General features: G+C 46.1%; 1 protein-coding gene across 1 annotated transcript in view; it reads right to left on the bottom strand.

Annotated features, from left to right (window-relative positions):
- The window catches only part of LOC125293106 (cadherin-4-like), a 309,928-nt gene that overhangs the window by 54,943 nt on the left and 237,485 nt on the right, over window positions 1-17,500 (bottom strand). The window contains exons 6-7 of the mRNA XM_048240782.1: window positions 9,805-9,960; window positions 3,702-3,846 (exon numbers count right to left, since the gene is read on the bottom strand). Coding sequence (XP_048096739.1) covers window positions 3,702-3,846; window positions 9,805-9,960 — 301 coding nt within the window. The remainder of the gene's footprint in view (window positions 1-3,701; window positions 3,847-9,804; window positions 9,961-17,500) is intronic.

Genomic DNA, 17,500 nt, shown 5'->3' with positions numbered 1-17,500 from the left:
CATTAACAGTGAACTCTATCTCGAAACCCTGTACTGAAATCCAGGCCCAAGTCTTGCAAGAAGAGCATACATATGGACATTTGATATTACTAATAATTGTGTTTGCAAATCTGTGTATGCGTAAATTAAAAATGTGATTATGTTTTAACTTGCATACATGCATTTGTGTCTGTGTGCACACTGTGTGTGTGTGTGTGTGTGTGTGTGTGTGTGTGTGTGTGTGTGTGTATCCCTAGAGAGTAGCCCAAGTGAGTGTGGGGTGACCAGCCTACTGCACCAGGGAGTATTCACGGCTCATCTGTCCTCGTCTGCCTCGGTACAGGAGCTCATAAAACCTGCCGCCTGTAAAATTACACCTCACTTCCACCACTTTCACCATGCTACATTTAATCCTCACTGGCCTCTCCCACAAGCCATACCAGCCACCACTCTCTCTGTGCTCTCCTTCAGAAATGACACCAGTCGAGGGAAAAAAATAAAATAATTGAATGCAGAGAAATTAAATAGGTAGAAAAAGCCTCTCGTGTTCATGTTTCGACTGACTGCCTTTAGCAAGATCTGAAATGATACTTAATCAAGCCAGAGGATTTTTCAATATTCTTCACAACTCGTAGGAGTAAAAGGAGTTGTTTGATAGTGTGCGCAAGTGAGAGGATGCTGCAGTGACCATCTCCTCCACCAGGGGTCTGTCTTCAACAGAGCACAGTCTTCGACTCCAACGTCTAAGCTATGTACAAGGACCGAACCCCCACCACCACACACCCCTCCTACACCACCCAACCGCCACCAACCACCATCACAAACACTCACAGAAAGTTCTCTGCCTCTGTTTCTGCTCTCTTTCAAATTCCCCCCTTTCATGCTGTCAGGCTCTGTCTTTTCACGGTTCTGCTCTTTCCATAAAGGCTTCCGCTCTTGCCTTACGAAGATGACGGAACTATTCAGAACTATTCTTTAAGGCCATTTTTCTGTAAACATGTCTCCATGACAGAGGGACGACAAGTCGGTGAGCTGAATTGAATTCTACAATGCAAAAGGGGACGGGGACCTGGCTGTATCTTGGCTGTATCTTATCCAGATGTGCTCGCTGTCAGTGGTTCTTTTCTGCTCTTTTTATAGTCTTGAGGATGATAAATAGCAGAGGAAAAAACAGTGTGTCTGAATAGCTAAGAGGAAACAAAAAAAGGCAACTTAAGGAGGAAGGAAGAATGGGAGAGAAAAATAAAACTTGTTGAGTTTGCACTTAAAAAAGTTTAAAGCCAATTATCTTGGAGGCGCATGGAATGAGATAGGTCATTAGTGAAAAGAGAACAGAACGTAGAGGGTAAAGGGTGAAAATACACATGTGACACAACGCACAGGCACACACACACACACACACACACACACACACACACACACACACACACACACACACACACACATACATAGGCACACACAGGCATACAACACGGGCACACACACAAGCACATATTTCCTATCCACAGCACTTCTGAGTGCCATAAGAACATTTCATATTTCATCACCCATGATGCAACAGTCTGCGCCTTGACAGAGATCATTATCCCACAACAGCCTCCTAGTACCAAAACAACAAGCTCACAAAATATCTTTACTTCCCCTAGATGTCCACAGAACCTACCACAGACTCCTCAACACACACACACACACACACACACACACACACACACACACACACACACACACACACACACACACACACACACACACACACACACACACACACATTTCAGACGAAAACCAAGGCGGTGAGGCGAAAAAGAGAGAAATGGAGAGAGAGAGAGAAAGAGGGAGAAAGAGGGAGAAAGAGGGAGAAAAAAAGACAAAATGTGCAATCTTACATGAATTTGCGGTGCTTCTGGGTTAGTTTAACCTAATGAGCATTCATTGTCTAATGCAGTCCATTAACAGCAAGGCAAAGAAAAAGCACAACTTTGGATTGCATGAGCTCATCATCACATACTTAGCCAACAGATGGTGGGGAGGATAGGTCTTACTTCTTATCTCTCTCTCACATTTAACCACAAAAACATATCTCTCTCCATCTCACATTTCACCAGGAAAATGGGAATTAAAAGTACTTCCATGCTCATTTTAATGAATAACGGCATGTGGAGATGGTCTCTTTTAACTGCAATAGACTGAAAATAATTAAGCAGACAGCTATTAAAGTTTAGAATTCTGATACCGAGCCACATCCGCACACAGAAACACACAACACACAATGATGCTTTAGCCTCTGATAGACTACATGCCTTTGTGGTGTAACATGATAGATGAATAAGGTTATTGTCTATACCAAGGTCATGACTTCTGACTCATGATCTGTGTTTTACATCCAAATCAAAACAAAGCACCAAACCCTCATGCTATGAACTTCATACAAATGAGCGCTTAATGCAGACCTGCAGTTGGAAGTTTAGAGAGGGGGCTTTAAGCGCCCTACAGGTATAGCGGAGAACAACACCCCTTCTTCAGCACTGACACCAGCTCTGGCTGTCTATCAGTACTGGCCCTCAGAGCTGCAGGCCGAGGGGCCACTCTGGGACCCCCGTCTGAATGTCAGAGAGCGGTGGAAATCTAGACGTGGGTTTTTTTTTTAGGTGTGTCCACTCCGTAGGATTGGCAGCTGTGGCAGGGGGGCTGTGGGAATCTGAGAGATGCTTTTCAACCCCCAGGGAGGCAAAAGAACCTCTCCTTCAGTTTTCCCAGGATTCCACATTCCTGGGCCTTTCACCTGCCTGCTGTGGGCATGGGACCTGCTCTGGGGGTTGAAACAAAGCACCATGTTTTGAGGAGAGCTGGCTGTGTGTGTGTGTGTGTGTGTGTGTGTGTGTGTGTGTGTGTGTGTGTGTGTGTGTGTGTGTGTGTGTGTGTGTGTGTGTGTGTGGGGGTCTTGGGAGAGGGAGACAATGCAGTCTTGTGTTTGTAGGCCCCCACAAAGACCTCTTCATGGACCTCCATACGATGCCAATTATACCAGGGCAGCGAAGCCAACTGAGCCCCTTCATACATACATCCATACATTCCTCTTTCTCTCTGTCGATCTCTCACTCTTTCCCTCTCTCTGTTTTCTCTTTGCTCCCTTCATTCCTCTACACTTGTTTCTTTGATGGCTAATCACACCATTTAAAATGCATTTAAAGCCCTATGTCGTTTCCACTGGCCAAGTGCTGAAGTGCTAATTAGGAGCTAGCAAACAGGCTTCTATTTGAGTAGCTGCGGTTAATAAGGGAGTGGGAGACGCCTGGGACACTCTCCTGATAAAGCCTCTAATCTCGCAACAGATCACCTCCGCTCTGCTGTCCCCACGGCACGCTCCACTGTTTCATCACCTCGTCACTTGCCTCCCATCTGTGTCCTCTTTCGCTCTTTGTCTTTCTTTATCGCTCCCTCTCTCTCTTCTTTTTTTGTCTTTTTCATCTCTCTCTCTCTCTCTCTCTGTCCCCTAGTCTCTTGGAGTCTTCCTGATACTCTCATGGTAGAGTAGTTGTTACCTGCTCTGGTTATTTCTGGTGCAAAGTTGTCACGTTTCTCTCTCTCTCCGTTTCTCTCGTCTTTTTCTTTCATATTTCTCCTCTCTTTCTTTGTTTTGTCTCACTCTATCTCTCACTCTATCTCTCTCTCTACTTCTCTCTCTTTCTCTCTCTCTCTCACGTTTGCTGGTGTGTTGTTCTTACCTGGCCTGGCGTTCTCTGGTACTGAGCCATTGTAGACCTGGTTCTGGAACTCGGGTCGGTTGTCGTTCATGTCGATGACGTTGATGTATAAGTCAATGGGCGTCTCCACCTGGATGCCGTTCATGTCCACTGCATGCGCTCGCAGCTGGATGGACAGAGAGAGTTTGTCAAGGCTCAATTCACAGACAGAATCACAAGCAGACAAACTTAAGTGCTACTCATTTTCTGTGCACAGGGTATGATAGCTTGGTGTACACTATGAAATATGAAAATAGTCTTGTATATAAAAAAGTCACAGACACATACACATACACACAATGCACACACACAGACACACACACACACATACACACACACACACACACACACACACACACACACACACACACACACACACACACACACACACAGAGGCCTGTGTGATGTGTTGGTCTAACTTGCAGGAGCGGGAGGGAAGGGACACACACACCGGAGACTGAAAGGGCTCAGACTACAGCTGCCCCTCCCAAGGCTCCACTAAGCCCGGCTGAATCTGCTTTCGGATAAAAAAGGGACATTTCCATCTGTGGGAACTTTCTGTGTATACACTCACACTCATACACACACACACACACACACACACACACACACACACACACACACACACACACACACACACACACACAATTTTATGACATTCAAGCTCTTACTCAGTGGGCCTAAGCACTGACTAAGGCATATGCTGCTGGTGTAGCTCTGCTAGAAAATAAGCCAAAGCCATAATACATGAAAAATCACCACAATAATAAAACGAAACCCATGCCACATAAACCATCACATAATACCTCACTTCTTTGCGGACTGCCTCTTAAAATATGTAATTAATGATCATTTTTTGTTAGGAACATCATTTCTACGATAGCTCTTTTACACAGCGATAATAATCAAATCACATAATCTTACAGGGAAAGGGATTTTAAGGGCTTTTTTCACTTTAATTAAATGTATGATACACAAAACCTGTTAAACTCAAAAGACTGCCAGGATTTTTATGCATTTCTGAGGGATTTCAAACATTTCTCTCGGCTTGTTAACTGTGACCTTGCTCTCTATTTTTTTCTTGCTCTCTCTCTCCCTCTCGCTCTCTCTCTCTCTCCTTCCATACAGATTAGTATATTGAGAGGCTGCTGCTGAAGTACAACCAGCCTCTCTGATGAATCTTGGATTCCACTACAAAGTTTTGGCATCACATTAATGTTGAAATCGATACTGAGGCATAACTCAACAGGAAGCCTCTGCTCTCACAACACAATAAATGAAAACAAAATGTTTGAGGAATGAGCAAAAAATAAACATGAGTCCAACCAGCTACAATATCCCCCCATTAATACCCCCTCTGTCCTCACCTTGGACATTGGCATCTGTAGGTGGAAACGTATATCTCTGATCACAAACCACAAAGGTTTCTGAGCCAGTCCAGGTATGAAGTTTTAATCAATACCAAATGATTTATTCATCCAAAGTCTGATGCCTGTTGCATATGGAAGATTGTATATTAATCATAATATTCTTGAGAATGCCCATCTGAGATAGCAACAGACAAGAAAAGAAGTTCCGAACGAATAAATCACCAAAGGGCTTGTTCACTGGGAAGGTGACACCGGGAGTCCAAGGTAAACAAATTACATTTTGGAGTGAAATTTCACGTCCCTGCTCCTTTCCATAAACCTGCCTCCATCTTCTCCACCACATGCTCTTTCACTTGCAATGTACAATGTACAATCACAATGTACAATCACACACACCAAAACAACTCTTTACCTAGTCCCTCTAGTTCCCATCTTGAAACACTTCTTGATTCTAAGTAACCTTGTATAGCACAAATAAATAGGACTTGTAAGAAGGGTAAATGGAGGGCTATCTTGAGTTTTGCATTTTCAAACAAATCCCATGGATCATGAGAGCAGTGCTCGGGGTAACAGACAGCACAGTAACAGGTGTTAGTTAATATGGAGTCTTTGTCAAGTAGTTTGTGGGTTGTCGAGACAGAGGCAGCCTAGTCTGTGGCCAGTCTCAAAGAGGTTCCACCTTCAGCATTTCAGCAAGTTGTGCCTTTACATGCAGTCTAGACGAGTAGTGGGAGGATGAGCTCAGAGCGCATCCTCACTGCTGTGGCCTTACTTTCAGTGCTATCCTATACGTTCACCCGGCGCACACAGACAACCTGCGAGGAAGACAGACCGCCTCACAGACCTCCGAGAGATGGAACCCAAGACAGTGGGAGGAGAAAGAGAGAGAGAGGAAATGCTGAAAGACAAGAGACGAGAAATCTAAAGTGCTTGTCAGAGCTGTGGCCTCTGTGGCAGAAACAGAAAAGAGACTATCGCAACTTCTTCACCCTTTCCCTGGCCCAGAGCCTTCTCCTTCCACCAACACCCCCTCACACACACACACGCACACACACACACACACACACACGCACCATGCACACACACACACACACACACACACACACACACTGATGCATATCCTCTCCATGTCTCTGCCCCTCTTCCACCCATCCTCCTCCCCCACGAAAATTGGCGCGGCAGGTCTCACAGAGGTTAATTTGACTTTACTTTTTCCCCACACATCGTCTGATCCGCCGGTGCACCCAATATACGCAGCGGATGGTGGCTCGGGCGCTCTTGACTGGGTGCGGAGGAAGTTATCGCCCGCGCCACTAGGATCTACGTAATTCAATAACATTACAAGTCAAAAGATTACCGCCGCGTTTAAAAAGAAGCTGAAATGTAATTCGGTGCCGGAATTAAAGTTATTATCTTCAAAAAACGTCCAGGTGAGGCCCGGGGAGGTAATGAAGTGTATGGAAAAAAATATATCAAATAAATAAATAAAAGGGGAGCAACTCAAAAGTGCTCACAGTCCCTGACAGGCTCCTGCTCCGGCCTGCGCACGTAGATAACTACCAGCCGCTGTGTTTCTGGGGACTGGCGATTGGACACTGCGAGGGGGCTTTTTTATCAACTTTGTTTGTTCTTTTTTCCACTCCGATGAGAGGTGGCTAGAAAGTGCCTAGCAGCTCTCCGACTGTGTACTGTATGTGAAAGCCACTCCAGCATCAAAATGTATGGAAATGCCAAGTGGCGAATACTCAGCCGTGAGTAATCCTAGTCGAAGACAGACTTTCCCTGCACACTCCCATTGTTCTTTCTATCTTCTCCTTTCAGATAAAAAAAAATCCTGTTCAGATGTTTAAAGCTTTGATGATAACTCTGGCAAATAAATAAAGAAATAAACAAAAAAAATTCAAACTCTTTAGCCTAGTCCGCCTTATAATATCTTATCTGGTCCTCCCTGCAGCTTTTATTCATAGGAGGCTGAACTGGTCAGCCAGGGAGAAAGTCATGAGATTGGATGGGGAAAAGATCCATAGTGAAACCTTGGACTGAACGTTAGCACTCCATCTCAGTCAGGGCACATTCAGGAAATACACAGACTAGTCTTGGCACAGGGAGGATGCAATCGCATGGAACTTTAAACTCCTCAACTCTCCCTCTCTCTCTTTCTCTCTCTCCCTGACTCTTTCTCTCCCTTGCTCTCTCTCTCATTCTCTTGCTCTCCTTCTCACTCAGACAAATCCATTCTTTACCTCCGGCAGCAGCGGCTTAAACAGGCTGCTCACGCTGCTCAATACACTGTATACAAAAAAAAAGTGTTCAGTTCATCTGACCTGTCCTTTTTGCCCCCCTTCATCTTGTCAGGTAGGAGAGGACTGCAGAGAGAAACAAGTTTGCTGTGTCTAGACCAGTTATATGCTGTAGGTGGAGCACCTCCCCTGTGACTATCTCTGATCTGCGGCCTGCAGCGGGCAGCCCAGGCCCAGTGGACCGTTAAAGCACTGAAGCAGCAGAGCCTCTAGCGTGACGAGCACAGGAGAGAGCAGGATGAAGGAGGGAGAAGAGAGAGGGAGAGGGAGGGTATTAAGACTAACGAGTACAGCCATTCGAGGGGAGGGCTTTTGGGACATGGTCCGAGGTCAGCGCTGGCACCTCTCAAAGAGCCCATAACCAGTCGAAAATGCAGTAGAAACTACATTACAACCTGTGACACAATAACATACTAGCATATTCATAAACTCACGCTAGCTAGAATTAGCATGGCTATCTTTGTATAACAGTTCATTTAGTTTCATATGCTTCCCAGTAGCATAATGTAATGCATATTCAATACTTCCAAACTGCTGGTGTTACTGAGATGGGAAAATTATATGGAGATGACATTGTCTTAAGTACTTAAGTGCTCTACATGTTTGATCCGACAGATAAAAGCTAGTTCAAATGATCAATTGAAAACCGATCAAAATCTTTTACATCAAACAGTGACTCCTCAAAGTGAATGCATTCCTGGTTTCATCAGGAGAAAGCATTGAAAAAGCCCTATAAAAGACTTCTGTGGTAACTCATTACCAAATGAATGGATGGATGACTGTTGCTGTGTGATGCTTTTATGAATCACTCACAGCACAAACACATGGGGAGATCTCCAGTACTTCAGCACTTTTAACATCACATTAAAATCTGGCGGAGCACTTCATATTTCATTTTAAGTGCCTGGCAATGCAACAGAAGGCTTCATAAAGCTTCACAAAAGCATACACAGACCATGAAAGAGAATGCACATTGTGTGTTTGAGTGTGTGTATGTGTGTGTCTGTGTGTGTACATTATAAATGTGTGCATGGAGATATCTCCCCCCCACACACACACACACACACTACCTGCTCATTACTGAAGATGTGAGAGCAGCCGTGAGAAAGCTGGGGCAGTGTTGGTGTCAAGCGGCTCTGGTCAGCCTCCTAAACAAGGCTGTTTCACAATCAATACCTGAGAGAACAAAGCAACTAACTACAGGAGCACTGCACTGACAGAGAGAAAGAGAGATTCAGAGAGAGAAAAGAGAGAGATGGATAGAGAGATAGATTAAAGTGTGAAAGAATGTGTGTGAGGTGTGAATGTGTTGCTGACTGTCATGTGCGGGTTAATTATGATAACCAGTAGGTTAAACTGCAGGAATAGCTACTGTACAACAGTTTATATGTAGACAGCAAAGCCACAGCCTTCATTGAAGGGTGATGTGATTTTTCTGGATATTATTGTCTTTACAGTACCTGTCCAATTTATTTACCAATCCGTTTCCTGTGATTCAGTCAGTGATATCTTATATTGATATGGCTAATGCGCCGCATTTTTTGTTTACATGTCCTGGCTCATTAATTAGCCCATGACATATCACTATTCTCATCCGCCATGCAGGTTTGAATCAGTTACGGGAGTCCTGTCAGAGACTGACGGCAGTATGCTCCGGATCGCATTTTGAGGTGTTATGATGATGATTTTTCATTTTCAGTAGTCTGCCTGCTTCCTTCTGACATCAACTAGACCAATAAAAAAGGGAAAACAGCGTGAATGCCTCAAAACACGCATACACAACAGGACTAAACAGGTCTTTCATTAGTCGAGACAGCCACACACACCTCCCCAGCTCCTGCGAACACAACGTGCGCTACGCTAACGTGCCTAATTGACAGCGGGAGCCAGGCTTTGTCGAGGGCGTCCCGCTAGACATTTTTATCATCTCCCGACAAGGCTGATCAATTTAACGAGTTAAAAGCTCCAAAATGGATAATAAGTGGAGTACAACCCCATCCCCCATGCCGAAGAATCAGTGAGAGACTGTTTTATTTTATGGGGGTGGGTTTAATTCAATAAAAAGGATGAAAAATAACACACAATATCTCTGTATGACAAATGTACCTGCATAGCGAGATTGAGTATTTCAGAGCTGTATTCTTTTATTGGAGGTATCACATTTCATTAAGAACTTTATTGCTTATGAAAAGCTGGTGACAACAAACAATGGGCATCATTGTCACTCTAGATTGTGTGTGTGTGTGTGTGTGTGTGTGCGTGCGTGCGTGCATATGTGCATGTGTGTGTGTGTGTGTGTGCATGTGTTGGGATGTGTGCTGTAATGTATGTGCTGTGCATTTTCCAGTGCAATACACATTTATATATTCACAGAGCCAATTTGCATGGATGTGTGAGAGTGGGTGAGGTACTTACATGGTAGAATGAGCGCTCCTCTCTGTCCAGTGGCCTGGTGACGGACATTTTCCCCGTCACAGGCTGAATCTGGAACACCTCATTGGGTGGCTGGTCAGCTCCTGCCCCTGTGATGCTGTAGCGGATCTGATTGGACTTGTCCTTGTCCGAGCGAATCTGCAGGGGGAAGCAACACACCAAACATGAGAATGAAGAAGAGCACCGACAGACAGTTCAAGGTCACGGACACGGCTAGCTGTGGCGGTGCAGGTGACCAAGGCCTCGTTTGGCTCCCGACCGCCACAGAATTTCACACACCCTTCTGAACCGAGTGGCGGTCATGAGGTGGATGGGCATTCCGGCTCGATGGCACCAGATGGAACGAATTTATTGGATTTGGTTGGAATTGCTCAGAGCAGCGAGGAGGTGAGGCTTGTCATTGTTATCACGGGTGGCCTGTAATACCGGATGGCCGTGCCATACCAAGAAAAAGATGGCGGGCCAATCACAGTGAAACGAGTCAGAAGTGTCTTACAGCTCCCCCAGCATACTCAGACAAATGCCCCATCTCCACCCAATACCCCACCATATCTCACAGCATTTATATTTATAATGCCCATCAAGGAGCACTCCACACACTCTCAATCACCCTAACATACCCATACACACACATAAAGACATCCAAAGGTCAAATAATGGCATGTACTGTACACTACAGTGTACAAATACTCACTGATATGACTCAACATGATATCACACACACACACACACACACACACACACACACACACACACACACACACACACACACAGACACACAAATGGGACTGATCTTTTGCCCATTTATCCCCCACATAGTCCATCATGAGCCGTGTGAGCAGCAAACAGTCCTCCGAGCACGCACAATCATTGCGGCAATCAGATAAACACGAACATTCATTATATCTCCGCTCTAGCGGCCAGCCATATAGCCGCGGATTTCATTAGCACCACAGAGGGATGCAGAGCACATTATGTTCTGTGGAATTGAAGCACTTCAAAGGCAAAATTCAATAATTCTCCCTCCTTTCGGGGCGAGCAAATAAATCAACATGCGTGCACAATTGCCATCCCTCTTCACTTTGAACTTCTCTGACAGGCAGAGAGTCCGCGAAGCAGGGCTGGTAAGACCATTAGAAGGGGGATTCAATTTTCTCTCGGAACGGCAACCGTGGGGGAGAGAAAAGTGGCTAATGCAAAAGTGCCTCGAAAAAAACGTGGGGGCCAGTTCTGCAAAAAAAAAATGAAAATAATAACAATAATGACAGGAGTATTTTCAGACTTCACTGTGAGTAACTAAACTAATGTGTTGAATAACAAGCAGCTACCTGCTTTAAACATAATCAGAAATCTCCTGCAGCATGGACAGATGCACACCAGCACACATGACTTCTCTCTTCCCCTCTCTTTGCTGCTTGGTATCTCTCTCTACCTCTTCTCTTTTCTATTTCTCTCTCTCTCTCTCTTCTTGTTCTCCTCTGCCTCTCAATGCATTAGAGTACCTCTGGCACCTATTCTCCCCCAAATGACTGGCTGGTGTGTCACCATTAGGCAGGTGAGGTGTGGAATGTGTGTGTGTGTGTGGGGGGGGGGGGCGCTGGTACATCGGATCCATTGCGCACGGGGCTATTAACAGGAGCCACGTCCGCTGGGCTGCCTCTCCCAATGCTCCACGGCCAGAGAGAGAGAGAAAGGGAGAGAGAGGTAGAGAGGGAGAGAGAGAGAGATGTTGGCTGCATTAAGTGCACTGAGAGGCCTGTGATTGGGTTTGGAGTGTGGTGTAATTGGGTCTCATTTCAGGGAATCTTTCCATTTAGGCCCGAAATTGGGTCCTAGCGGGGCCCTCCGATCTCACGCCATTACGGGCAAGAGAGAGAGAGAGAGAGAGAGAGAGATGCACAGACACACACACACACACACACACACACATACACACACTGCTGCTATTTTGGAGGGACTGTGAGTCCATCCTTGATATCCGCCCTCCTGGGCCTTGGCTGCATCTTATTTGGCCAGAAAATGCGGGGACGAGGCACCCAGTTACAATCTCCCCCACTCGGCCGTGCATCTCCAGTAAATCCCAGGGACCAATTTGACGGCATATCTGACAGAGTGGTGTGTGTCTCTCCCGGGGAGAGGACTGGCACGGAGTGATGAGGTTGGGTGAGGGGGGTGTGGGGGTTGGGGGGGATGTGGAGCGGAGCGATAGGCCACCGTCGACACCTGTCACCCCAGCGCTCCCCAAACTGCGTTAACAACCATTCATGGCTCATAAGGCACCCAACTACAGGGCTACTGGATATGGAAGTGTCATCCCAGAATGTTAGGAGCTGCAGTCCCGGGGGCCTCTCCAACACACACACAACACACACACACACACACACACACCCAAACTCACACCTACACACACACAAACACACACACACACATACTGACATGCACGTGGTCTTTGCAGCAAGACAGCAGACGGACGGCTCTGACAGTGAGAGGAGCTGACTCTTGAGAGAGAGAGAGAGAGAGAGAGAGAGAGAGAGAGAGAGAGAGAGAGAGAGAGAGAGAGAGAGAGCGGTGAATTAGTGATGGTGACGAGCCGGTCCGGCGTGACACTGTCTGATCTTGCGGTCCCGTCTCCACACGTCTCCTGTCAGCGGAGACCTTTATCACACACTAATGATTCCAAACTGTCAAAGAACAAACCAGAAGAGTTGGCCTACAGAGAAGAAAAGTAGTCTGGGAGAAGATGAGAAAAGGTAGAAGACAGAGAAAGAAAGTAGAGAAAGTAGGAGAGAGAGAGTGATTGAGAGAGAGAGTTTAGAGGAAGAGAGGGAGACAGAGATGAGTAGAGGAACAAAGAAACATGATGGACATATGAGAGAAAATTAGCAAGATGGCTGATGGTGGCATGTCTGTCTCTCTCTCTCTGTGCGTGTGTGTGTGTGTGTGTGTGCTCGCGCACTTCTCTGCCTGTCTTTGTGTGTGTGTTTGTGCATATGCATGCTTCAGATAGAGTGAGAGAGTATCTGTAATGCAGTGTTCCATGCCCCCTCTCGTCTCCAAGACCACGGACCGATGTGCGTCGTGCACCCAAGACACAGCAGCATCTGGCCATCGCTCTGTCAAAGCGGTCTTTTAAGAGAAGAACCAAGAACCCAACCCACAAAATTCAATTCATCTGACTGCTGCATTTTCATCTGTAATACTCTCTCTCTCTCTCTCTCTCTCTCCGTCTTCTCTTGGCATGAAGGGATGATCCTCGCAGCACAAACTTAATAAGCACATCTTATACTGCTATAAGGCATGCAGAACAATTACACACTCAACTGGAAAACAATTTTCCCCTCCTCTCCTCTTTCTCTTGGCGTTCTCTCTCTCTCACTCTCACACACACTCTCTTTCTCTTCATCCGTCCCTCCATGAGAGTTTCTATGGGAACAGAAATCATGCATAAAAATGAAATTACTTCTGTCCGCTGGCCTCTGTTCTGCCAAGCATTTCTCTGCTGTTGGGATACGACGCTGTTCCCTTTCTCTCTCTGCCTTATTCTGTTCTCTCTCCCTCCCTCTCTCTCTCCTCTCTTTCCTGTCTTCTTCTCCTCCTCTCTCTCTCTCTCTCTTCTCTCTTTCTGTCTCTCTCTCCCACCCCTCTGATTCCCCACTCATTTTCATCTTGGTGCTCTGAGCCAAACGCAGCTTCTCACCCTCCTGCTTCAGCTTTCCTCCCCAGCAATTAAATCTCCCACCCACAACATTCTCATATTATCAACGCAATGCTCAAGGACTCCTGTCAAGCATTAAAGACAGTGATGTGTTTGTGAGAATTGATGTGTCTGTGTATAAGTGTGTGTGTGTGTGTGTTTTCTATATGTGGGGGAGTGATATCAGGGCCATATTAATTACTTTCAAAGCCTTCACATGGCCTGACCCAATTTAGCTTCAAACGTACAGTAGTGCGTAACAATGCGTTGCAAAAAAGTGATCTGAGTAGACGCATGCCATTTCTCCAGTATGCAGCCTCTAGACGCAAAGTTTAGCTAATATTGCTAATAGTGTGTGTGTGTGTGTGTGTGTGTGTGTGCGTATGAACAAGTGCATGTATTATAAAGACACACACACACACACAGAGACACACAGACACACACACAGACACCCCCCCCCCACACACACACACACCCACACACACACACAGTGACACAGTGCTGCTGTTGTTTGTGGTTGAGTTGTTTGCTAGCACAGGGCAGTGGCGCAGCAGGAGTGCTGTGCGTCCGTGTCACATGATGACAAACCGTCTCTGCATCCGCTGCTGCTCCGCTCATGATGCTCCTGGCTAATGCGTACATTAGCAAAACCAATAATACATCAGCACTGTCCAATACCATCAGAGCTTTTTCCGCTTTCACTCTTCTGTCTTCCCCTGTGTGTGTGTGTGTGTGTGTGTGTGTGTGTGTGTGTGTGTGTGTGGTAGAAACAAGCCTCTATTTATTCTCTTCTCTTGCTTCCTAGCTCTTGTTTATAATGTGACTCTCAGGCTTTATGCAAGAGGAGTATGAGGAGGTTCTCCATCTGACGTCTTCACTTTAAATAAATAGATTAAGTCAATGAGAGAGGCCAAGACTCACTTGGAGATGCTGCTGCTCTCCTAGGGGTAATGAATGATAAATTGATTCATTTTGAAGAGCAGTAATAAGCCATGCACCCCTTTCTTTTCCCCTGTCTGTCTCTCTCCCTCTTCCTCTCTTTCTCTCTCTCTCTCTCTATCCCCTTCTTTCTCTTTCTCTCTTGCTCCTTCTTTCCTTTTCCTCGTTAGAGAGAAGGGAAAAGGACTCTAAAAGGGGGTTCTATTTTGAGAACACATACGCCATGTATGTATTTATTTGTGTGTGAGTGTGTGACTGTCCATGTGTGCGTGTGTGTGTGAGAGAGAGAGAGAGAGAGAGAGAGAGAGAGAGAGAGAGAAAGTGGCAGTATTACAGTGCTGTGTGCCTGAGTGTAGTCCAGACAGTGTGTAAATGACCTATTTGTCGACGGATCAAAGCAATTTCCCTCATTACTGACATGCCATCAAGGTCTTAGATTGATCTTATCAGGCGGCTTAGCCACCTGCAGAGCCAAACGGACTGAGATGAGAAATCTCACACACTCACACACTCATACACATGCCAGCGCCTCCCCAGACAACTCTAGGCCCCGCCCACATGAGAGGCCCGTTGAAATAACCTCACTCATACTCACTCTCATACTCTTTCTATTACACGCCCACTACCTCAAACACATTATAACACACACACACACACACACACACACACACACACACATACACTCTCACAAACCGACACAAAGATATACAAACCCATCATCACACATATATACATATTTATATACAAATACACACACACTACAAACACAAAAACACACACACATACAACACACACACTCGCACACACACACACACACACACACACACACACACACACACACACACACACACACACACGCTGAATATGCACATAGGACAGGTGCCAAACACTCAATATCGACTCAATGTTCTCTCTTTGCCACTGGTGAGCTAAATTATGGAGATGCTGCATGCAGCGGGAGGCTCTTTATCGGCCGGCTCAGGAGGCTGGAGGAGAGGTGCTGGACGCACGCTTGAGCCGATTCACACCATGGCAACAACACCGCCAGCCCCATGTAAGCAGCAGGGGCTGTTGTTGTGGAGATTTTTAAATGGATCATAGAGAAGAGAAACAGAGGAAGGGTGAGAGAGAGAAAGAGAGAATGAGAGAGAGAGAGAGAGAGAGAGAGAGAGAGAGAGAGAGAGAGAGAGAGAGAGAGAGAGAGAGAGAGAGAATGTAGAGGGGTGAATAAAGTGGATACTGCGGATTGCTCCACAAGCGATGGCATTTGAAACTCAAGCAGCTTTGGCCGGCTTTGTCTCATGTGGTGGTGGTGTATGTATGTGTATGTGTGTGTGTGTGTGTGTGTGTGTGTGTGTGTGTGTGTGTGTGTGTTGTGTTGTGTGTTTATAGGGGACATCAGCGACACACTGGGGTGCAGGATCCGCTGTCAAGTAGCCGCTGCTTTCAAGCCCACTTACTGCACCATTCAAGGCAAAGCCCTCTGGGAGAACGCCAGCAAGGGAGCGCAGGGCAAGGAAATGTGTACTCTGCACACATACGCACACACACACACACACACACACACACACACACACACACACCGTCTTAAATGTACTATCTTTGTTTCTCACACACAAGTATACTGTATGCCTCTAGGAGATTGAGGCTCTAAAGGCACCAGAAGAATGTAGAGCTGAATTGTCTATCTGCAAGAGGTGCACACACACACACACACACTCTCACAGACACACACAAACACGAACACACTTACACACACAACAAATACATAGGGATACACACACGCACACACACAAAAGGCAGACACACACATCTAAATTTAATTTCCTGCTTGTTTAATAGTTTGTGTCATTTGGCCTGTACAGAGGGAGAGAGGCTCCCTGCCCAGGTATACTATTACAGCATAACTCCCTGAGTGGGTGACTCATAGGTACACAGAACTGGGGTCAGGAGGGTGGTCAGGTAACTCCGACAGAACCCAGCCACACACACACACACACACACACACACACACACACACACACACACACGCAAGCTCCATTTTGCTCCCCAAGGTCACAGGCTCGGCTCGGCTTTCCCCCCCTGGCACAGCGTCTGTCAGAAGCTATTCTGGCGGCTCCCTGTTAAGGTTCTCCAAGCCCAGGCCATAGCACTGTGCAGCAGGAACCCAGCCCAGCAGGCGGCTGGGCAGGCAGGGAGGGAGGCAGAGTGCCAGATGAGGGAAAGCAGTGATAAAGCGACTGTCTGCTGCAACTTCAGCACACGTCATGTTCATTTTCTGATGCTATATACAGCTGTCGCTCCACATCTGCCAAACAAGGAACATGTTTGGGTAGGCCTCTTTGGGTACGCCTTCGGTAGAAAAGCCAAAAAAAAAAAAAGGGGATCACACAAACATGCCCCCCCCCCACACACACACACACACATCACGACAACAATCTATTTTCTTGAGTCAGCTGATACCCTATCATTATTACCTACCACAGGGATATATACACACAACCAATCATAGCAAGACAATTATTTTCTCTCTGATAACTATACATTAGGTATTGTTATGGGACACAAAGGCAAATATTTCACACAAACTGGACACAGAGTAATTTAGCAAAGCTGAGATCCTTTAAAACTCTATATCACTGGCATAACCTCTGTACAGGTCTGGGAGGGGTTTATATCATCACACTTGTCTAGGGAAATAAAAGAAGATTAAATATTGACACTGGGGGTTGAAAAAAATCATAAATCCTTGCCTCTATCAATATCAGTTGTTTTGCAGGAATGCAACAGATAAATTTACCTGCACATGCACACATTCACACCCGCACCCCCACCCCCCCCAAACCCACACACACACACACACACACACACACACAAACACCCCCCACACACACACACACACACATACAGTAAAAAAAGACTGGATGGATCTTTAAGCAGCCATTATTGACATGAAGTATATGGCAGGCCCATGTGTTACTAATGACATTGGGTTAGGTTCTCATTTTGCTACACTTAAATTGAACCGAGACAACACCTCTGTTA

Source organism: Alosa alosa, chromosome 4, assembly GCF_017589495.1.
Source record: "Alosa alosa isolate M-15738 ecotype Scorff River chromosome 4, AALO_Geno_1.1, whole genome shotgun sequence".
In the NCBI taxonomy this organism is placed as follows: domain Eukaryota; kingdom Metazoa; phylum Chordata; class Actinopteri; order Clupeiformes; family Clupeidae; genus Alosa; species Alosa alosa.
Note: the sequence above shows the minus strand (reverse complement) of the source record. Positions and strands in the feature narration are given on the sequence as shown.